The sequence below is a fragment of the Mytilus galloprovincialis genome, chromosome 4, assembly GCF_965363235.1.
Source record: "Mytilus galloprovincialis chromosome 4, xbMytGall1.hap1.1, whole genome shotgun sequence".
Lineage (NCBI taxonomy): Eukaryota > Metazoa > Mollusca > Bivalvia > Mytilida > Mytilidae > Mytilus > Mytilus galloprovincialis.
This window is the reverse complement of record NC_134841.1, coordinates 43,124,068-43,149,646: the sequence shown is the minus strand read 5'-3', so window position 1 is coordinate 43,149,646 and position 25,579 is coordinate 43,124,068. Positions and strand designations below refer to the sequence as shown.

At 33.4% G+C, this 25,579-nt stretch overlaps 1 protein-coding gene and 1 long non-coding RNA gene across 3 annotated transcripts in view; both read left to right on the top strand.

Annotated features, from left to right (window-relative positions):
• Positions 1–9,586, top strand: part of LOC143072201 (anaphase-promoting complex subunit 4-like) — an 86,575-nt gene extending 76,989 nt beyond the window's left edge. For both annotated transcript variants that reach the window (XM_076247028.1, XM_076247027.1), the window contains exons 25-27: positions 7,817–7,990; positions 8,889–8,997; positions 9,357–9,586. In XM_076247028.1, coding sequence (XP_076103143.1) covers positions 7,817–7,990; positions 8,889–8,997; positions 9,357–9,566 — 493 coding nt within the window. In that variant the 3' untranslated portion in view covers positions 9,567–9,586. The remainder of the gene's footprint in view (positions 1–7,816; positions 7,991–8,888; positions 8,998–9,356) is intronic.
• A 12,160-nt stretch (positions 9,587–21,746) lies between these two features.
• LOC143070614 (uncharacterized) lies at positions 21,747–23,203 on the top strand. Its single transcript, XR_012976599.1, has 2 exons — positions 21,747–22,073; positions 23,012–23,203. It is a non-coding gene; the product is annotated as an uncharacterized LOC143070614 (long non-coding RNA).
• Positions 23,204–25,579: the final 2,376 nt, after the last annotated feature.

Here is a 25,579-nt window from a genome sequence, read left to right as displayed (position 1 = left end):
AGTTCACAAATCCGAATAGATATATATAGTACCATTGATGTATATTGTACCTTGGCAACTTTCCCTTCTTGCAAAGTTGTCTTTGTCGCTTTGTTTCTAACAGTTTAGATCGAGGTCCACTTGCCCAATTTATCAGCTTACGAAAGTTGACTTGGACCGTCTTAGCTTTTTTGGCGTTCTTTTTTATATTCAGAACTCGTATGTATATGGTTATTAACTTTAGAAGAAGGGAAAATAGCGATAAAAAGGCAGAACAATTCTGTTCGTTTGAATTTGACTTTGAATTAGTTTTAGATGAACTAAGCGAGTCTGAAAATTATATTGCAGTGATGCGCTACTAATATATATGATATGTAGAATAAGTTGTTAGGAAAAAAATCAAAATATCTCGCGTGCATATAATTTTGACCTGAACAGAAAAAAACTGCACAGAAATGATTTAAATATTATATACGGAGAACAACATTTTATAATGCAATAAAACTTGAAAATTACTTACTGCACTTAAAATATGCATCAGGTAATGTAATTTGAAATATTTGCGGTTGGTAAATTCAACGAAAGGTTAAATGGCAGAGCGGCTGTGAAAAGCATATGCAGAAATAATTTTGATATTAAATAATTGAAGGGGAAATATATTAGGAAATATATTACATAATAAGCAATTACTTGAAGAATATTACCATATGCAGAAGTAATTTTTTTAGAAGCTATGTTTATGAATAGGAAGATATATCATGTATAAGCAGTTCATGAATAATATACACGAGTGCTTTTCTTGGGTGAAATAATAGTCTTGACACCAAAATTTTTGCATAATTTTCACATTTTGTTTTTTGTTCTAGATCATTTCATTGGTTTAACTTTTTTCTCATTACGAGAGCGTTTGTTAGTTATTTCATATTTGTAAAGTTCACCCATAGTTTAAACATTATTTATGTTGAAGTTTTTAATCAAGGAAAGTGTAAAAATATCATTTTATTTTGTGTGATTTCTGAACTTGAGGTAAAACCGAGGTAAAATAAAAAGTAAGTTATTGATAATGATAATAATAACCGCAATTATAGTAATACAAACAACTGTACAGTTATTACTAATTCAAAAGGAAAAAAATAATGACCAGTAGATCGCACTATGGTATTAATCACCATAAAGCTTCATTCTGCCGAAAAATAAACGGGTGTGAAAAATACTAATTTATTAAAAATCCTATCTAACGACTTGTGAACGTGTGTTATTATTTTTCACGATTCATTGTTCCGTAATCGGATTGAAACTATCGTTTTACGCAAAACGACATTGTTGAACGAAATTGATCTCATACCGTATGCAGCTGTTTTTGATTGTTCTCTAATTTGCATAAAATTGGCCAATCACGGGCATTTAATTAGCCCCTAAAAAGCAATAAATCTTGGAGGTTTTTCACAACTGTTGAACGGATTTGTTTACTACGATGATCACAAAATTATTTGTTTGTAAATGGTATACACTTGGTATATAATTGTGATAAATACCGCGTTTATTAGACATATTTTTAGCAACTGTATTCTTATGATATTTATCGCACACACAGTCATGCAAAACAAAATAGCATCATACTAAATACGATCTGCATCGAATAGAAATCGGTCGTATGCAAATTAATACCAATATAACTGTTAACAATTTTTGGGTTGACAAAAACTCTATGCAAAGGTTGTTACTGTTTGAAAATTATGTAGATTTAAGAACCCAACAAAACAGACCAAAGTTCATCTATTATTTCGTATTTGAATGTTCCAAAAAAAGTCAAAAACTTACTAATGTACATGTTGCACTTGCATTAGATCGAGTTATATTCGACGCAGCTCATGTATTTAATGGTGTAAAGTAAAATGCGATAAATGTTTGGACCTTTTTACTTTGAGTCATAGTTAAATGTTTATTATGGTACCTATGATATGGTTTCATAAATTATTATACATATGTTATACGAGGACATTCCATAGAAAAGTCAAAAATTAGGTATAACGCTATCAAAATATAACAAAAGGTGTATGTCACGTTGTTTCCTGGTTTGAATGGCTTTTATGGCTGACTGAAGATTTTAAATGCACAAATATGTTATCTCTTGCGTGGAATGCTTTCTAGGAAAATCAACCAACCGCCGATGTTTGTTTTACTTTGACTGCTGGTCATATAAATATTGGCTTACGATAATGTTTTCAATTCCTGTATTTGTATATAAAACAAATATTTAATTATATTCTAATGTTTGACTACGGACATGTATGATTTTTGATTTTAAACAAATGCTAATAATCAAACTCGACTTTTTGACTCCTGACTTATTTATGTATGAACATTATAATGTACATTTTATTCGCGATTAATTTTCTCGTGAAAACGTTTCTGTGATGATAGAGATTCATATTTAACAAAGCTGAAGTAGAGGGACTAATAGTCAATACTTCTACCACTTTATTTGATGGTCAGCTTATTCCTAACCTTTTGCTTTGTGTTTTGTCTTCATTGGCGAAATACTAATATTTCCTTACTCTTAGGCAAACCTGCCAACGCTCGGACTGATTTATTTGGGATTTCCACCATGATACATGTTGACCTGACCCTTTAGGTCCTTGATAAAATCACGCAATAGTAAATGAATAAGACACATACATTTTGTTAACAAACGTGTTGACTGAGTGCGAAAATTTGTAGATAGAATACCTTAAAACAAGCTTTCAGAGGAAGGAAATGGCATAATTTCTTTTCAATCTTTTCTGAAAACATGGGTCATGTGCTATGAATTGATATATGTATAAGGAGTTAGAAATATATAACTTTTCAGTTTTTTGTTGTTGTGCCCATGTTCACTCATTGTTTAAAAACAATGCTTGACAAAGAAGATACCGTTGGGTCTGCTTCACAGATTAGCGAAAGGCCGTAAATCACTGAAACTAGCTACGTTATAAAACAAACATTTGAAAATAGATTCATCGTTTTATGTAGGATTCTGAATTATAGATAAGTTCTTTATTGTTATTTTTCTATGTTTTCCATTACCAATGAAGTCAGGCCCTTAGACGTAAAACTATTGCTAGTTTTAATATCACTTTGGCAAATACAAACACAAAACTATGAATAATAAAACTTATCTTGCCAATTTTCCAGATACATTTGGGATTTTCTCTAGGAAAGAAGTTGAAAAGGCTCTTGATGAAATCTCATTATATGAAATAAATACTCCAAAAAAACAAACATTTCCCCAAAATATTGCGTTTTTAACATGTATACACCCTAATTAAGTAGATAAGACAAAAGCGTTAATAGATACAACAATAAACAAGAATCGCCAATCATAGTGCCCTAGCAAGAACTGAATGTTTAGACGGGGAAAAAATATGGCTGCATCTCAATATACATGTATTTAAGAGTTTGAGGCTATAATTTCAATGACCTCTGTTGTTTCTTATGATGTTTCACAAACAGATGTTGCATCTGACTATTCTTATCTTTCGTGATTATTTTGTAGCCTTGTGTACGATGAATGTTTGACCATTATCTCTAAAGACATAAATTATTTTACCATGTATACCTTCGTGTTAACTAAAATATTCGACCATCTGATGTCGACGGATTTTTTTTTATGGAAATTTAGTCTTTTGTTACTAACGCTATTCAATATGATTTATTACCTCCAACTTCCAATATCGAATTATAGTATTGTACTGGTCAGTCGAATAAGTCACATAGGGTCATTTTAGCCAGGTTGACCTTAGAATAAAAAGTAATTGGTCCAATTTTTACTTGAAAATAGTAATTTAATGTTAAAAATATGTGAAAATGTTGTGAACATATTTTTTTATTTCTCACCTCTGGACAATAAAGGTGACCAATGGGAGAAATATAATCTCCGCGGTCAGTTTGCATATGGTCAGTTCCAACCATATATTCTTTATGTGCTGAGACAGCTGTTTTGAATGAATAATTAAAAGTTTCTTTATTTCAAGTTGCTACACACGGAAAGTTCAGTTATAAATATTGAATGGTTATAATATATTAATATGAACATTGTGGTCATACAAAATTGGCGAAAATATTAGTAATTATATAATGCCCCTCTAGATTGCATTTTTATTTTATGATTTTCGTTTAAGTCTTAATTTTCTTTCTTTTATTAAGTTTGTAATGTGCTATGTTTGAGTTTTACGGATTTCTTCCATTTTCCTATATTTTTCATATTTTTTAGAGGATTGGGTGCACAAAATTGTACATAACTCTTTGTATAAATATGCATTGTATATACACATTTCAGTAAAGTGTTGTCCGAACAAATGCTATATGTTATAGAGACCTTTCACTCAAGCTCCTGTGTACCTGAATGGCTTTTATCGGCGTTTTCATATTTCATATCGCAGTGTATGCGACAGTGTTTGTAATTTGCCTTTAAAAATACCCCATCACTTTTGAAACAACCACTCTAAATAGGGGACCATCGCAAAAGTGCGATAGAGTGAGATGTTACAAACTTTATATAAACTGCAACCCAAACAGAAATTATTTAAAACATTTCACCTAATTGTCTCACAACCAAATGACTGCAGGTTGTGCTCGAGTTAGAAGATGGTAACTACCTTTCGCATACATTCAGTATATATGTACTAGTAGTACCTACAACATCGTCAAACAAAGTGAACCATCACTGTAGGTATTATGTAATAACTGACTGAAAGAGAAATTAATACAGGAAAAAGTTTCAAATTTGTAATTCCTATCACAGAAAACACCCTATCATTGACATTTCATGTCTGTTAAAGGTGTCGGCAATTAGGTGGTAAAATAATATAAAGGTGGTATATGCGTTACAAGTACACAACAAGAAGAAGTGAACTCGTTTTTGGATGTGAATTACGTGTACGAAGTTGATCCGAATTTTCATTTATCATTAGCGACACATGACAACGGTTGTCACATGTGGCGCAGAATCTGCCTACTGACTGTCCTGATGCACACGGAATTGCCATCTAGTCTCGGGGTTCTAATTGATCAATATTTAGTGTTTTACGTGAGTGCTTTAAGGACTGCTGTTTTCACCTGCTCATTTCTTCGAATTTAGTGTTTGCAATGACTATGTTTAATGTTTTTGTTTGCGTGCTTTGTTTTTTTGTTGTGTAAAAAATTAAAATTGATACTTAAACTGCTGGTTTGATAACAAAAATGCCGGAAACCGAGGAATTTAATTTGCTTTTATGAAGAATAATATGAGAAATACGTTAATCAAGACAGGTTGACCAACACATAAAAACATAGTTGGTCCTATTTTATTATGTGAGATATGAAATTCAAGCGAATTTTTTTAATTTTCACACCATAACAATAGAAGTGACCAGGCCAGGTAACTTTATATTGGTGGTCAGTCTTTATTCGTTAGTTTCGCGGCAGAGTTTCTTCATTTGTTTTAATGGTCAAGGATTTCTTTGTTACTAGCTGTACCCTGTTAAATATTTAATTTTTTTTGAGGGGGAGGGGTTCAAATAACTAACGCTGAAACAACTACCTCAATGCGGGGTTCACACATTGCCGATTATTGCTCCCGTTTGAGATCAGATAGCGATACGACACGAAAAGTGAAAAAGTCGGATTAGTATCCTCAATTATCTGGAATGTCCTATTATTGTCTGAACGCAGTCGTTTTAGTTCGTAACAGATTCCTACTGGTCGGGAAGGGTCCGAATAGTTCGGCAAAGCACCCCGACAGTTAGGTGCGTCCCGTAACATTCGGGGAAACTCAGCCGATTTTGTCTAGTCGGATTACAATCGTGCCTATGTCGTGACAGATTCTGCTGTATCGGATCGAATTCCTAACAATGTTCTGTGTATTCGGGACGGTGTCCTGTGGAACGGGAATGATCTGGAGAAGTCCCGACAATAACAGAATGCAATACGACTGAGACCAGACAAAGCCGTTTGCAATGCGATAGAGCGGACCGTGATAGGATTACGTTCCGACAGTACCTGATCATCCCGATTATGCCGACAGTTTTCGAACGGATAACTTCCGTCAGCGTCGGTTCACTGTCTTGTCACTATCTGATCTCTGTCGGATTACATTCGGTAGAATCGGGACGCAGTCGTGACAGACTCGGTCGAATTTTACCTGGCGAAAGATACAAATCGAATTTCCATCCACGATTCACAGGATCTTGATCAGACTTTTGACAAATTTTAATCGGGAATGGTACTGTCAAGGACGGCAGTAAAAATCGTGAATGTGTGACCCCAGCTTAATGAAGAATAGTAAAACAGAAAGCGATCACTCAGTTTCTGTATAGGGGAATGATGTTTGTTAAGACATATATTGCTTTGTTTAACCTTTAGGGATTTTTGTTAATGAAACTTGGACTAAAGATTATCATGATCAAAAGAAAGCATCTCATGAGCTTTAAAAAAAAATACTTTTCTCCACTTTTAACGAGAAAGAGACGTCGTTCTTTCACTCACCTTCCGTTTGTTTTTCTGTGCACTTTTTTTCATGAGCACGTGCAGTTGGTATGAATGCGCGATATTTCTTTTAAAGCCCCGGTCACAACAGATCGTACGATTTTTTTGTCGTGGAAGATCTATAAAATAGTTGTCGTTGTACTGTCGTGTAAAATGTCAAAAAATATTTCGAGTGGTCACATCAGCTACGACATGTCCACGATGGTTCCACGATGGGTAAAGTACAGAAAAAAAGGAATTATAATTGTACTATCGTGGGTTTGTCGCAAGTGAGTCGTGCGAAAGTCGTGCGAAAGTCGTGCGACTGTCGTACGAGAATTGTGAGTTGGTAGGGGCTATTTTTCAGGTTTTCATGCCATGGAACGCGTTTGTTACTGTCGTGTCACTGTCGTGCCACTGTCGAACGACTGTCGCAAAACAGTCGTGGGTCACTCGCGCGTTTGACTCCTAACCACTAGCATTTAAAGAAGGCCAGATTTAATGCGTTGCATTTGCCATTTTCTTTCAATATTGTTCAGTGTCATTATAAGTTCGTTCCAAATAAACGACGTTTTTCGTATAAGTTATATTAGTTTGTATTATAACTGTTCAGCGAATCTAAACCAGGATAACCCCAGAAAAGAAAAACTCGGAAAAGAAATGTGGTTACAGTAAACGTGGGTGATGTTGACTAGACGGAGGACCCCCTAGCACAAGCTGAAACAAATGACTATTCGGAAACTACTGGAGACGACCCTGCTGATAAAGTCGTCACTGTGTCGGGGGACGGGGAGGAGTCTACAGACATTCCCGCCGAATTGTATTTTTCTAAATAAAACGAAAATATGTTGCACGACGATTGTACCACTGTCGTACGACAAACAATCAATGTTGTGCGAGCATCGTACGAAATTTGATAATCTTGAGACAATCGTGCGACTGTATAACGAGTGTCTTCCGACAGTCGTGAGATTATCGTATGACAGTCGTGCGACAGTCGTACGATTGTTTTTATTTAAATGGTTTATTTTGGTACCAACGACAATGTATTTATCGCACGATAGTCGCACAACTATGGAAAGACACTCTCACGACAGCCAAAAGACAGTGACAGGACAAAAAAATCGTAGAGCAAAAAAGGTGCATGTTCAATTTTCGTCCCACGACACACGACAGCTCCACGATGCTGAAAATATTGTGCGACTGTCGCGCAACTGTCGTACGACGATCACAGATGACTCGCGATTTGTCCAAATTTCATGTCGTGAGTTCGTTGTGACCAGGGCTTAATTGAGGAATGCAGTAAAAAAAAAAATAATTACCTGTGATTTGAATATTTCATGTATGATTTCAGATGCAGCAATCATAAAATCTTGGACTTAGCTTATTATGACGAGAAGACATTGTCCTTGTTATTGGTAGAAGATACAACTGACCAGCTGCCTGTCCTTGTCCAGCTAGTCCTGTCTGTCATCACTGATGACGTGTACACCGTGCTGGGAACAAATGGAGACATCCAATCACAAGTGTATGTACTTACAGACAAGTTGTAGTAAAGATATTTCCATACCTAACCCATGATAGGTAGTAAGAGGAGGCATTCATTGCGTCTTCCAGTATGATCGTCTGTTCGTTCTTCCTTCCAATACCAGGTTAAAGTTTCAGTCTAATGTACATGCTTTCAGCATACGAGACTAAACGAAGACAATACGGTTTAGTTGAAATTGAGTTTCAGGATATTTGTTTGAACAAATCTATTTATTTATTTAAGGAATGGCTGTAATATTTTTTCTGTCTATGAAGAAATAAAAAAAAAAAAATGGTGCCCACTGAATAACGCGCGTAGCGGGTTATATAACAGTGTGCATCACCTTTTTTATGTTATTTTGAATAGATAGAAAAAATATTACAGTCATTTTTTATAGTTTAATTCTAAATTCCATTTTAAACCGTAGAAAACCATGAATTCTAAATTCCATTTTAAACCGTAGAAAACCATGAAAAAACGTTGATGACGTCACAGTCACATGACTAAATTATGTCTATGGGCTGATAACAAAATAACGTCAGCCAATCAGAAGACATGTAAAATCCAAAATTAAATTATTATAATTTAACTAGTAGGTAGTTTTAGTAGTATTTATGATTTTGCTGTGAAAATTCTTCAACTTGTATACTTAAAGTTTAATTACAACTTTTAGATTGTAAGATTAGCTATTTCCAAAACTGATTGTGTTGTTGAGAACAGTATTGCAGTGACAGACAATAGGTAACTCTTAGTTGCTTTTTCAAATGGTTCCACTATAACAACACTTGTTTCAACAAGTACAGCTCCTGATAAAGTATTAGATGATTTCTTGCCACTTGCAAGTAAAACAAAACATAGGGTGAAGTTTTTTTGTGTAATAGAATTATTTATATTACAGTAACTGTATAGATGTAGGAAGTGCAATAGAAAGTAACTGCTTCAGAAAATTAGAGAATATGAAGGCATGTGGCTTTGCTGTCAGTGGTACTCGGAAAACAGCCACTGTGGTAAGTTTGTTTTAAAGTTCTGCTTTGGATGGTTTGGAATTGTGTAACAATACCATATCACTTGTCGCTTTTTGTACATGATAGTTCTGAACTGAATTTATATCTCTTAACTCTTGTTCTGTTTGACATTTCTTGTATGTAAAATTACTTGTTAAAAGAAGAGAAGACAATAAATCAGACAATAAAAACTGCATGTAGATCACTTAAATGATACGATGATTTATAACAAATAATGAATTTAAATGTACTAATAAATACAAGAATCTTGAAGAACCAAACTTGGTTATATTACACTTAATGAATAGTCTAGACGTAATATAATTAACAAGAAAATGTTGAAAATCGATATTTTTTTCCAGTTGTTTTCATCAAGACGTAGAGTAAGGATATTCTGGATGGATGCTGAGGAAGAGGAAGAAGATGAAGATGACGAGATTGATGGTAGTGGTATAGAGGAGGGAGGTAATCTCATTAGCCAGGAAAGGACATTAAATGATACACCCGAGGACACTGACATGGAGGCTGAGGCTAATAAAGAAAATACAAGTTTCTCTAGCCCACTTAGTTAGTAATAAAAAAAACATTGTAATTAGTGTTATAACTATTTTTCGCTTACAGCAAATATAGAAAAGATAGAAGTATCTGTAATATAAAAAAGAAGATGTGGTATGATTGCCAATGAGACAACTATCCACAAAAGACCAAAATGACACAGAAATTAACAACTATAGGTAACCGTACGGCCTTCAACAATGAGCAAAGCCCATACCGCATAGTCAGCTATAAAAGGCCCCAATAAGACAATGTAAAACAATTCAAAATAGAAAACTAACGGCCTTATTTATGTAAAAAAAAAAAGGTGAACGAAAAACAAATATGTAACACATAAACAAACGAGAACCACTGAAACACAGGCTCCTGACTTGGGACAGGCACATACATAAATAATGTGGCGGGGTTAAACATGTTAGCGGGATCCCAACCCTCCCCCTAACCTGGGACAGTGGTATAATAGTACAACATAAGAAATTAATGTAAGTTTGGTGATTATATTGAAAGCATTTATCTCATCATACTTGAAATTAAAGGATACTACAGATACCACAAATACATCAATGTCTGCTTCATATCTTGACTGACATATATAAATTGATAATTAGGATCTGTTGAAAACAAAACTTTAAGACATAAGAAATGATTTCAACTTAACAGTTGTGAACTTTCAACTTTTATGTAGTCAAATTGAAGCAGCGCCTGCATATGCAGTATAATCTGCCAGTTGGTAAGACGACCAAGAGCTTCTGTTTCCTTTCATTATTCCCTTAAAAGAAGGTTGCTGCTTACAAGGAAGCTATTGAACTAAAGAATGCATTTGATTAAGTTTTGACTGTCATCAATTTGAATGTTCTTCGGACGCTATCACGATTGTGTTGATCGTTCAGGAATAACTTATCACTGACTTGTACTAACCATACGTATCATAAAGCACACAACCTATAAAACAAGATTATGTTTGCCTTCTGTGGATGATGAAATCAGTCCTGTTTTAAGGTGGGACTGTGTTGCTCTGTCGCAATTTTTCTTTGTAGTGTTTTGTGGGGATGTTTTTCATTTTTTCTTTTTCGGTAAAAACAATGAATGTCAATGTTAGTTGATTGTATCATGACTCCTGATTCTTTTCTTCATTCTAGAAAAGTTGTAGATAATTCAACAGGTATTATCAAAGATCAGCAATCAAATGGTATAGTATGACCAATGACTATAAACCCTATCTAGGTTTCTGACTTGGGGCACGCACATAGAAATGTTGCGGCGTAAATCTGGATATCTTAGTACTCCAAACTCAGCTTTTAAATCATGATAAATGGAATAACAATAGAAAAATAGAACTTAAATTAGACGTACAGTTCACAAGAGGCATTTAAATAGAGAATACTCGTAAATAAACTCATCATAGATACCAAGATTTAAATTTTGTACGCCAAACGTGCGTTTTGTCTACTAAAGACTCATCGGTGACGCTCGAATATAAAAAGGCAAAATGGTAAAACAGACTACGAAGTTGAAGAGCATTGCGGACCTAAAATTTCAAAAGGTTTTACCACATACATCAATGAATTAATCTATTCCTTGGGTTGAAAATTTACACACAAGGTACAAATTAAAACAATAAAAAATAACACTGGATCAAGATATATTGACAGTTGTTAAACACAAACTACGTATACTGACAACATATAGTTATTACTCGACTGTACTTCGAAATATGTTTCATACAATAAAATCATACACAGAGCAGGAAATCCACGACTCCACTTAACTTTGTGTGAACTCGGGATGTGAAATTTGAGACTTGAAAGATTCCAGTTCTAGTTCATATGTGTTGCTTATGATATGTGAAACATAATAATAAACACAATATACATGGATACCAGAATTCAAATTGTTTACGGCTAACGCTCGTTTTCTCTTTGAATAGCTCATTAGTGCTAGGATAAATCGAGTAAAAAGTAGTATATTTGATAATTTATGAGCAAGAGAAGAAGCTCGTGTAAGAAAATACGACAAGTTAAGAATATCCATGTTTGTTCAATCAATTAACGTTGATTTCCATTAAGATGCATCAAATAAAGTGAAGCGTGTTGTCACTTGTACATGAAGTACCATCGTTTTGGATGAGACCATACCTAGGTGACAGTCTACCAGCTGTTGTTATTACCTAATAAGTCAATAAGTACGCATATGTTTTGCTATTTATTTATAGTTCGTTTAAAAAATGAGATGATTATGTCTATAGTTATCTTTATGCAACCTGAGTCTGACGTTTTAACTGCCATTTTTAGAGCATCAGTATTTGAGTCACAGTACCGGTTTTTTGACTGATACCATACCTCAGCCTTTTACCATCTGTTGCCTTTACCTAACAAGTCAATAAGTACGAATATTTATTGTTATATATATATATATATATAGTTCGTATTAAAATGAGATGATCCCGTCTAGTTTTCTATATGCAACTTGACGCTTTCATTGCCATTTTAGTATGTCAGAATTTGAGATGCAGTGTCAGGTTCCATGGCAGACATATGTTTAAATGTGACTCATACAAACTAGTACATCATACCATGTAACAGTATCATGAATACAGTTTTATATTTCCTGTATCAACATACAAGACAATAAAGCATGTAACATTTAAAGTTTATCACCATTGTTATGTTAATTAAAAATTGAATATTTACTATCATCCTTTCCCTTTTTAAGCCGGAAAAGGAAATGTAAAGTTAATGAAAAATAATGAGCTTTTGTTTATATGGATGATCTGCTTTTTGGTGCTTCTGTTGGAAAGATGCTACCGAACATTGTCGTGAATGAAATACATAGGCATCGACAAATTCATGCTAAGTAGGTTGGGGCAGATCTGTACTTGTTGTCTTTTTGTTGTTGAGATGTACAAGTACCCGTCCGCTCTGTGTTTTTGTTACATGTATTTCTATTTGTATCTAAAACAAAACCACCAAATCATTCAACTTTTAATCAATTCATAAAATATAAACAGCACTATGGTGCATTATTTCGACGAGTTGATAAACTTGGGTTAGCTGTCCTTGATATTACAAGTGCAGAACGGTATATGCATTGACGATCGGTCTTCTTTCAAACACATTTTATAAGGAGGTTATTGATAGTGCTATATATTATCTAAAAATACCAGAAAATTTGATTTTTAAATTGAATTACATTCATTTTTGTGCAAATGAACCTGACAGGTATGTGGGAGTGTTTAACACTTTTATAGTACATTTGAACAAATAACTTGTGCCAGGCTTGTGTTGGTAGTAACTTATACCAAGTGTATACAAATAATTTATAAATCTAATAATCTTTCATTTACTTCTTCAAAAGAACAAATTTTACGCTTTTAATGTTTTTAAATTCACTTTTTAAAATGAGTTTTACAAATATTTATGCTCAACATTATTACTTTGATCTTATAATAAAACCGACAGAGCTAAGTTAAATTAAAATAAAATGTACATACTTGACAATTTCTCGTTTTCGGTTCAAAGTTTATGATATATTATGTACATGTAAGAACTCATCCTAGGGGCTGTATTAAAATACTATCTTCTTAAATCCATTACCACTCGAAGAGACCTGGGATTCTGGTCAAAACTTGGACTCCTGTCACTGGACCAAATATAGCATCGTAACAAATGAAACTAAAATAAAATGAATCATTGTACTAGTATCTGAAATTCTATAAAATATGGAACTCACAGATGTTTGTTTCGGTGTGACATTCTTCTAGATTTACTGAAGTAACTACACGTCTCGGCAGTCCACATGTTTAGATACAAATAGACATACAAAGTCAAACCTGGGAATAATTATTACTTAATTAACTACAAATTAACTGTGATCAGGCATTTCGACAGGAAATGACATAATACTACAATTGTCACAGTTTTCGTACGGAATAGCAAGTATCAAGTTGGACATAGAACGTACCGAATCCAACGGTAACAGACCTGTGGGATTGTACAGAATAGTAGCATGCCTAAACTGCCTATGGTTCTTGCTCGGCATACATGCGCAACATTGTTGGTTTCATTCCCGTCCGTGTTAAATCTCATTGTTGGTTTCATTCCCGTCCGTGTTAAATCTGAAAAGTTAAAATGAGAACTGACGCTTCTCCGCGAACCACTGTAAAGTATGATCAAACCTGTTTAGCTTTGAGTCTTTACGGAGTGGCGTGTTTTCCAATGGAGTGTTACCATTAGACCTAGAAAGGTAAAAAAAAACACGACTCAACGTATCGGTGTGGTTGGTACAAAGCAGGAAACATTTATATGACATCAACTTATATCTAAATGAACATTAATATATGACAACAACCAAGCGACAAAAAAGAATCTAACAAAATTAAAGGGCATTTCTGTTTCATTACTTTTGAACAAGGATCGCGTTATCTTGTAAAATCTCAACGGTAGTTATATTAAATAGCACAAGAAACATACCATTTTAAATTAATTAAAAAGTCGTGGTGGTATGTATAATTGAAACGCGACAAAAATATAATTTAGAGCGTCTTTGAAAATATATTAATTCATTTTAGATGTATCGATAGATACTAAACTTTCTTAATGCTTATTAACATTAAAAGATCAATAGGTAGTGAACCTATTTCAGGATCATTTAGTCCCAATTTTCAATTCCTGACAAGGTAATAAAAGATATGACAACCCATTTATTTTTTTATCGTAAGATGTTGAACAATCAGTTTTCTTTATCTTGTAGAGTATATAATTTGCTTTTGAATGAATTAATGAGTAAATACAGTGCAAAGACCTTGATTTTATTTAATATTATTTGCACGAACAAAGGGAACAAAGCATGAAAGAGGTAATAAAAAATCATTGAGAAAAGGAATATGAATAGAAGAGTACGGGGAATTATTTGAAAGAATACATTACAAAAAAAAAACACCATTTGAATAAAGACAATTCAATATTTCTAGTAAGGGTTAAAGAATGGGTTCAGTATTATCAGAAAAAACATACTTGGAAACATACAGTATACCAAAAGTCTTCGATCATTAATAACCGTCTCGCTTGCTCGACTCGACTGCTGGAGGATTCTTGTAGCTTTGTATTCTCTGCTTTTTTTTGTATCAAGCTAAATGCATTAGTATTTAAAAATCACACCAGAAAAAAATGTTATTATTGTATGTGCTTATAAAATTTTCTGATGGTACGTTGCTGTCTAGAATAACAATACAGTCATTTTGTGACTATGATAAAATTAAAATAAAAGAGATATTATCATTTAGCTCTCCGATTCATGAGATAATATAAAAAGTGTTAGTACCTTACCTTAATTAATAATAATTCAAAATTTTCGTGGCGAAAAACAATCTATTTTTTTCGCGACAAGTCGAAAACAATTTTTTTCTTTCAATTTTAGCATTACATATAGTGGCAGCTGAGGGTGAAACAAACAATTTTTTTTTCTCAGAATCAAAAACAAATTATTTTATTCTCCAAAAACTGGAAACAAACTTTTTTTTCCAAAAAAAAAACCATAGCCCCCCCCCCCCCCCCCCCCCCCCCCCGAAAATCAAATGGTTGCTGCCTAAGAAGACTCAGTGGTCGAAGTAGTCTAGCTTCTCGGCAGATTTATTGCATTATATTTTTGAATCAGAATACTAGTAAGTTGAGATAACAGTCTCTACTTAAATGTTATATATCTGTTTCAGCTAAGTTTACGCTACTTCTTTGTCGCCTTTAGTTCGAACCAATAATAAAATGAAAATGGTATATGCATATGCTAAATTTCCTGAACACTTTGTTTAACTTGTCTTTGTACTGTTACGTCTTAAGATTTATAGATTGGGATAATATCTGGTCTTCCTTCATAAAGATTTACTGGAAATTGGATAATATTTTGTCTTCCTTTTTAAATTCGATTTTCGCTGTTGTCATCTGTTGTAGATTTCTATATCCGGGTATCGAATGCAATGTAGGATAAAGTTATGTATCATCCCTCTTTCGGAGCACCTGCATGCATACTGATCTTATCTTTAGTTTGAGTTTTTGCTGATATAATTGCTATTCTCTTTTTAGAGAATATGATCTTTTATCTGTAAATTATCTCTTTCTTAAAGCCCTGTGTAATAAATACATTGTTTTACATTTTACCCGTTTTACGCACACATGTTTTTTTTTTTAAAAACCTTCCTTTGCAATGAGCAGTTGGGTGCTTATAGAATTTCTGGATGGGATATATTCTGAATATTTCCTGCATCGGTCCTAAACATTCGAATGAAAACATAAAGTTGATACAGCATTTGAATAACGTGAAAACATTTTTTTTTGTAATAAAATCGAAAGGATTAAACATTATCACGGTCAACGGAATAAAATTCGAATGCGATCTGTAACTCACCATTTAACGCAAGTAAGAGTTGCGCCCTCTGTTGGCCAGTGTCTCTTATTATTTCGAGTTACTCATTATTATACTTATATGACCCAAAAATTTCAGCTCGTTATGTACAGGCATAGCGTAAAAAAACAGAATAATTGTTCGACCTTTGAAGGACGGAAATTCAGAATAACTCCGGACAATTAGCATCGTGGCATAAACAAAGAGAGACTACAATCAAACACAGTCGCTTGCTTGTAAATTTAAGTATTTCAATAGGCATATTGGTTTTCCCGTTTGAATGGTTTTACACTAGTCATTTTTTGGGGCCTTTTATAGCTTTCTGTTCCACGTGAGTAAAGGCTCCGTATTGAATGCCGTACTTTGAACTATAATGGTTTAATTTTACTTGTGACTTGGATTGAGAGTTGTCTCACTGGCACTCATACCACATCTATATACACAGTGGAATATAATTCTTAATTCAAATGAAAAAATATTTTCGTTTTTATATTCAAATAAATATTTTCGATAGCATATCTTGATGAATTAACCATCAAAGTCTAAAGGAAAGTTTATTTACTAGACCTCTTTAAGTAAAGCATGTCAACACCATAATTGAAAATAAGCCTTTTACAAATATTTATGTTTTTTAAATGCATGATAATAGGTTCAAAGTAGGTAAAAGTATTTGGTAATGAATTATTTGAATTTTAAGTATATGTATAAACAACTCGTGCCAGACTTGTGCATGTGGTGTTATATTTCATCTAAATAAACCACAATATTATCCTATACATCACGAATTTGTCATTCGTATGAAATATATATCATGTTTTGTAAGGTTAACTGAATAAACATTTTATGTGCATATTGAATTGCAACCATATTTAAATCTATCACATTTATCAATTAAATCTGCACTCCATTATATTTCGGTATGTTAATGAATGTTTCGTCAAAATCTTTTAAATACATGTAGCTGCTATATCAGTCGGAAACCCGGTTGAAATAGAACAAAAGAATCGAAGCTCTTTGTTAGAGAAGGCGATAAATGCTTACTGTAATGTTTACTATAGTGACATAAATTTTAAAAGTTAATAAAAAACAAACAAAATTACAATTTTCTTCTCAATTACGAAGTGTTTTATTTTAAAAACACCATTTGCATAAGTTTTCAATTTATTTAGTACACAGTTAAGCAGAACAATTAGATATCAAGTCGACGACATGGGTATCTTTCAAGTTGGATGTAGAAAATGCACAACCTCCGATTAAAAAAAAAAAATTACCACGGACGGAAAACCGATCAATCTATTAGTTCAGTAATTTTCGTGTCTGCTCTTCCATTATGTGACTCAAGAAAAAATTCAAAAAAATGGGTAGTCTCGATAACCCAGACGCGTATTTAAATATAGCGTCTGGGGTGATTAACCGGACTGGTCAGATATTTATAGGGGGCGGTAACAAATAATTAAATATAGAACATATCTATAAATAGCACTTCCGTTATCCCCATTATATTTAAAAACAATTAATCCAAACGGTAAACAGTGTAACGTTACATCAAGGAATTGTATATTTAAATATACAATTCCTTGGTTACATGTATAAAAATTATGTGATTATTAAAACTGACATTTTGTAGTTGACCCTATTTTGCCCAACTTGTAGATGGGCAATTTTAAAAGAACGATCAAAAACTGAATTTTGTGACACATGTAAAAAAAACAATTTAAGAATTAAGACGGGATTTATTTTCGTGGGAAAAATTTGGTTGATTATATAGAGAAACAATGTAGTATGACTGTAGATTGTCCTCCTTATAACAAGGTCTGGATAAGCCACTGTTTGTGTATGGGGGATATCACGCTCCGCTGTGCGCCAAGAGAGCCCAGGGATCCGTATAGGTGGACCGTTGTACATAAAGCCAAACAATATACCCTAATTTTCTGGTGAGTTATAGTTTCTCCGACAGGTATCCCGAACGGCCTATAATCTAGGACCTCATCTTTATATTTGTTGTTTTTTTCAGTCCTGAACATATAATACCATTATTTACCACAAGACGATAACCAAGCAACCCAAAATCAATCTATTTGTATATTATAACACACCACGTTTAATATTCTCTTATCTTCATACTATACAATGCCATTTTTCTATATTTTTGTATTATAGCATACACTCTCTATTCTATGAAATATTTGCCACTTGACGTTAAGCAACCAACAGTCGGTATATTGATCTATATTGTATCCACATTAGTCTGTATTCTTTATTTTTTCCCTTTTTTCTTAGTTTTGTCTCGTTATTCTTATTTCTGTAAATCCTTGTTATAATTTATGCTTTCCTTTTTATAACATCTTTTAGATATCTGACACACTTACCTTACTCGAAAAGCACACATCAAGTTACGTTTATGGAAAGAAAAAACAACTCGTACAAATACTAAGATTTCAATGTAGAAAAAACTCCATAACAACTTATTACTGGCAGATCAGTGAAATCATACAATGAGCCAACTCAATTTGTATTTACAAAATTAACTGATCTTAAAATTGCAAACGACAGAGTAGTCTGAATGATTCAAAATAATCTATATCGCCTAATCCTTTTGGGAAGAAAACATTTATGGGCCAATCTTCACACAATACCACTTTGCCAGTCTCCGTGTCCATGAAGAAATACAAAAGTTAACCAGTCATTCATGAAACCCAATTCAATACTCTTTGTATACATGTTTGAATCAATCACATGGAAAAGATGGAATGGGATTTAATCCATACTGCATGATAACTTGTAAAATAACTGAAAAGTGTATTCTCCTACTACAAACTATTATACTGAGTTCACACGTAATACGAATTTGATTCCAATATCAATCATGTATTAAAGGGCAGCTTCACAAAAATTCTCCTGTACATGTGAACCTTTATGTAAAATAAGGAGATCGGTATGATTGCTGATGAGGCAACAACCTAGCAGAGTTCAAATGACATGGATGTTCGCAAATATAATCACTGCTCGGCCTTTAATATTAAGAAAACTCCATACCATATAAATAACTGACGTAAGGGCCAGACATGTAAACGAGATACAATTCAAACGTGAAAACTGTTAAATTTCTTATTTGATTTTTAATTTGTTTAATTCTCCGACATATCTGACAACAATGTGATTCTTGATTTTTGTTTTATTTACTTAATGAATGTCTGTGTACCTTTTTTGGCTTTATGGTTGCTGTCAGAATAATGTTTATACTATGATATAATGATTGCTGGCAGCTTCAGTAATTAAAAACAAATCTTTGAATCTTTTTTTTTATAAAATTGGAGCTGTTTATGATACAATGAAAATGTAAGTATTATAGATTTTTTTTTTTAATTCTTCACATTTTACACATAATATCTGTGTCCAGAAATCTTCATTGGTTTGTCTACAAAAGAAAGTAAATAATAAAATCATATTAATTTTTGGTCACCAGCATAGCATATATGAAAAACAAAATGTTTGGAAAAAACATTATATATAAATATACATTTTAAAATGTCTTGGTGCAAGCTGAATCCTGCTACGACATGCGAGATTATCCTGCTGTGTTAATGACACAACCCATTGGTGGCATTGGGTTGTTTCCTGTTCTTTTGTCGGGTTGATGTCTCTTTGACACATTCCCTGTTTGTATTTTCTATCAAAATCATGTATGAATTTTTATCATTATTGAAGGCCAGACAGTTGCCTTTACGTGCTCACATCCATCTCATTTGAACTTGGGTTGGATAACTCTCTCATTGGTATTCATACCGCATCTTCTTATTTGTATAATGTTGACCTTTTGGTACTTTTAATCTCAATTTTTGTTTAAGTCAACAGTATGTCCTCTTAATCATGTTGATGTCTACTTTTGGTAATGTATATCACTGTGATCACCGGTTGTTGCCTCATTGACACCTCCTTTCATTGATGCTGGATCTATTGTTTTGCATAAAATCGAATTTTCAGTGTTTTCCTCATGCCATGGTTTTATTTCAAGGTTTAGAAAGCCAATTGGTATATATTCACCGACAACATTGCATGTATTCTTTTATGATTTATTTTTAGTGTGGACAAAATGCCTTTTAAAAGTGCAAAAAAGGTATTGTCCAGTTGACCAGTCCAGACTTTGTTTACTAACAGTGTATTTAAATTAGTTTTTATAACAACGTGTCCGACTTCTTAGATGTTTGTATAAGCTAAATAGATGTTTGTATAAGCTAAATGCATTTGTTTAAAAAAAAAATCGAGCATAAATCATTTTCACCGTTTGGTGTATGTTCAAATTGGCATCTTCTAGATATACCTTGTTTGGTTTTCTTGTGCTAATGGTTTTTGGATTGCGTTCCCTCCTTTAAATGTGTACAACATTGCGCATCATTCCTCCCCCCTTTTTTTTTACATGTATCAAAATGCGAACTCCATTATACACTGCAGACAGATACAACAAACTTTATATCCTGGATGAAGTTTATATTTCATAGCACTTTTCAATAAAGTATTTGTAAAGTCAAAGATACTACAAATCAATCGCGTACTACTGTTCGAGTGGTCCCAGTCAATACAAAAATTGCAATGTATTCTATATGATTATTTACTTGCTTGCGTAGCACGCACATGCACGAAAGAATATAACTACTCGATGTTTCAGGTTGTTTTAAAATTTATGTAACAGTTTGTGTTGTTATATCATGATATCTTACCAAAGTTTGATGTGCTGTTATTTTCCTTTGCGTGATGGAAGCCATGCTGTCTGGTGTTTTCCACGACTTGTATGTCGTCACAAAAAAATATAAATAGCTTTAAACAACAATCGGTACACTCGGGCTTTTCAATAGTATTATCGTAATATAATTTCTTCCGAAGTCAATAACCAACTTCTTGGTTATTCGTCTTGGACATTATCTTTAAATACAAGCTAAAAAATCCGATACTATTCCGAATGTCATAAATTACCATTTTTATATCACTTGTCATCCAGACGCTCTACTTTGAAAAATAAAGCGGCTGGATGATCGAGACTAAAAAATGGGTAGCAATTGTATCGAAAAGAGAAAACCGAGTGCACCTTTTTATGTTAGGGCGTGTTTGAGTTGAATATTTTATCTTGATATCGTACAAAGCAAGAATATTTCATACATCGTCTCGCTTCAGATTCTACCATTTTTATAAATCAAAGCTACAGGTTGCCTTTATAACATAAAAAAATCACAGTACTAAAAGATGAAATATATGGGTCAAGTGAAATACCTATCTAATGAATCACAAAAACAGAGTAGGTGTGTTCGAATAGCTATTTTTTTTTACTGAAAGTACTTGACGACAGTCTTTCAAGTTGGATGATGAAAATGCATATCTTCGAAAAATTATATTTTTTTTGTGTGTGAAAACTAGGGTTTATAGGCTTCAACAACTAACGAAATCTAGTCTGCCCTTCCACGAAATATTTAATTAGATTTTTTTTTAATGTTTATGAATTTTCGAAATTCCACCTGACAACCGATCAGACAATAGTTTTAAGTTGAATCAATACAGAAAAGATCATTAACTGATGCTCATTAACTAGTTGATACATTTGTCCTTATACAACTGACATATAAGGATCGTAATGGTGCAATGTGGATAAATTTATCGGTTTTCAAGAGCAAAATTGGCAGCGCGTCATCCCTACAATGGCTTCCATTTCTACGATTGTGAAAATGAACTGGCGTAATGGGGAGATAATTTTGACGAAGTAGAATCCTGAGTGGCTACATGTGTAAGCAGTCCGGAATGCGGTTAGTCTCGATCATCCAGCCGCTTTATTTTTCAAAGTAGAGCGTCTGGATGACAAGTGATATAAAAATGGTAATTTATGACATTCGGAATAGTATCGGCTGTTTTAGCTTGTTGTCAAAGATAATGTCCAAGACGAATAACCAAGAAGTTGGTTATTGACTTCGGAAGAAATTACATTACGATAATATTATTGAAAAGCCCGAGTGTACCGATTGTTGTTTAAAGCTATTTATATATTTTTATGACGACATACAATTTATGGAAAACACCATACAGCATGGCGTACATGGGCATGGACGCGAAGGCAAAACCAGCCGACATGATGTCATCCAACCTTGGTAAGATGTTATAACAACACACACTGTAACATAAATTGCAATGCAACCTGATACACCGAGTAGTTTTAATATATTCTTTCATGCATGTCCGTGCAACGAAAACGAACCGTTTATAATTGCTGGGACCACTCGAACAGTCGTATACGATATAAATACATTTTTACTTGTAGTATCGTTAACTTTATGAATACTTGATGTAAAACTGCTATGACTTCGAAATATCACCTTCATCCGAGATAAGTTTGTTGTATCTATCTAAATAAGGGAGCCTGCATCTTGATATGTGTAAAAAAAGGGGGGGGCGGAGAGATACACAATGTTTTACTCATTCAAAGACAAACAATCAAAGTGTTTCTAGAAGATGCCATTTTTTACATAGTACACTAAACGGTCAAAATGATTTATACATTCGATTTTCTGCAAAACAAAAGATAGTTAAACAATATTTTCACCATCAATGAAAAGAGGTGTCAATGACTGCGACAGCAACCAGTGAACCCATCATCATGATTAAGAGTTTATCATGTAAACTAAAACAACAAGTGAAGATAAAATTACCAAAATCTCAGCATTACACGAATAAAATAATGTGGTATGAATACCAATGAGAAATATCCACCCAAGTTCAAATTATTTGGATGTGAGTGGCCTTCAACAATGAGAAAAATCCATGCATGGTTTGGATAAAGCATACAAACAGGGAATGTGTCAAAGAGACACTGGGCAACCCGACCAAAAGAGCAGTAAACAGCCCAATGGGTCGGGTCTTTAACAAAGCAAGATAATCTTGCACCCTAAAGCGGGATTTAGCTTGCACCAGGACAATAGTTTATAAAATATATTTCTATTATGGGTTTTTTAAACAATTTGTTTTTCATATATATGCTATGCTGGTGACTAAAATTTGATATGATTCTAATATTTACTTTCTTTTGTAGACAAACCAATGATGATTTATGGACACAGATTTTATGTGTAAAATGTGAAGAATTAAAACAAAAATGTAATATTCAGGATTTTGATTGTATCATAAACATGCTTCAATTTTATTAGAACAAGACTCAAACTGAAAGATTTATTTTTTAATTACTGAAGCATCAATCAGTATGAATAAATCACAGTACCAAAAATGTTGGGTATACATTATTTTGACAGCCACCACAAAGCGAAAAAAAAATACACAGACGTATATTGATTAAATGAAACAAATATCAAGAAACAGTGTTGTGAGATATGTTAGGGAAATTAGATTTGTATTAACAAATTAAAAATCATACGAACAATTAAACAGTTAGTTTTTACGGTTGAATTGTATCTCATTTTCATGTCAGGCCCTTTTATAGTTGACTACATTGTATACGGTAGGGAGTTTCTTAATATTGAAGGTCATGCAGTGATCACATTTGCGTATATCCATGTCATTTGAACTCTGCTGGGTTGTTGCCTCGTCACAACATGTATAGCAATGATACCAATTTCCTTATTTTTATAATAAAGGTTCACAGGAGAAGTAATTGTTCTTGCCAAGCTGTCCTTTATTGCATGCTAATACATGATGGAATTTATAAGAGTTGGAGAAGTTAAATACACTTCTGAGTTTTTATGTTTTTTACAAGTTACTATGCCAAAAATCCCATTCCATCTTTTCCATGTGCATGATTCAAACATGCATTCAAAGAGTATTGAGTTTCATGACTGACTGGTTATGTTCTATATTTCTCCATGGAGACGGGCTACCTTGGCAAAGTGGTTTTGTGTGAAGGTTGTTTCCTAAAAATTTTCTCCCAAAAGGATCAGGCGATTATTGGTGTAACAGCTAAGAAACATTCAGACTATTCTGTCGTTTGCAGTTTTAAGATCAGTTAATTTTGTAAATGAAAATTGAGTTGGCTCGTTGTGTGATCACGCTAAACTGCCAGTTATACTTGTTTTAAGGGAGTTTTCTACATATAAAATTGAGAATGGAAATGGGGAATGTGTCAAAGAGACAACAACCCGACCAAATAAAAAACAACAGCAGATGGTCTTCAATGTAGCGAGAAATTCCCGCACTCGGAGGCGTCCTTCAGCTGGCCCCTAAACAAATATATACTAGTCCAGTGTTAATGAACGCCATACTAATTTCCAAATGCATTCTTAGTATTTGTATGAGACGTTTTTCTTTACATAGACGTAATTTGATGTGTGCCTTTTTGTAAGGTAAGTGCATCAGATATATAAAAAAAAATAGGACAGCATAAATTATTACAGGAATTTATAGAAATGAGAATGATGAGACAAAACTAGGAAAAAATGGATAAAAAAAATAAAGAATAAACTAACGGTGACAATATACTGATGGTTGGTTGCTTAACGTCCAGTGACAAATATTTCATGCATGTTTAGGACGATGTGATGCAATACAAAGAATAGAAAATAGTGGTATTTTATAGTATGAAGATAAGAGAATAAAGTGGACAGATATGCAATAATATAAGAATAGTTTGATCTTGGGTTGCCTTTTCATCGTCTTGTGGTAAATAATGGTAATGTTCAGGACGAATAGAAATTAACAATAATTATAAAAAGGAGGTCCTAATTTATAGCCCGTTCGGGAAGGTTGGAGAAATTATGACTCACTAAAAAATAAGGGCAATAATAATATTCTATAGAAGCAGAAATATAGATTAAAGCCGTATAACGATCCACCTACGGACACATTTTTAAGCGTGCAGAGAGCGTGGTATCCTCTATACACGAACAGTGGCGGATCCAGAACTTGTTATTAGGGAGGGGAACTACGCTCACTCATGCTACAGAGTTTCCCTACATAAGCAACCACATTTTTCCTACGAAAAAAATGGGGGTGGGGTGGATCCGCCTATGACGAGTGCTGAAGTATTTACATAGGGCCGTAACTAAACCTCAGAATAAAAAGCAGAGGCAGGCGTTTGGGTGTCGCTGTCTGCGGTACCCAGGTAACGGGGGAATCACGGCTGACACAACCGGCCGATAACTAGAAAAGTAGTTAATGATCAAGTCTTGGATAAAAACCATGACAAAAAAAAGAGTAAAACTTATATAAAATACTTTTTATCAAAGATGAAAATATCCGAAATTTGAATATAAAGTACGGCCAATTAAAGCTTAATTTTGACTCTAGATCTGTATTATATGTTAAACTTTATACATCACTCAGTTTCAGAAAAGAACTCTGAGAACAGGAATACGTGTGAAATTGTTTGTGAGCAGTTTTATTTATTTTACTTCACGTTGATATTAAAATTTCCCATTCAGCAAGTTGGCCAACACAGAGTGAGCTACAGGAATGTCATGTACATTTACTACTACACTGTTGACTGATGCTTTTTTTATTTAAATTATATTGGGGATAACGGAAAATCTATTTATAGATATGTTCTATATTTAATTATTTGTTACGCCCCCTATAAATTTTTGACCAGTCTGGTTAATCACCCCAGACGCTATATTTAAATATGCGTCTGGGTAATCGAGACTAGAATGCG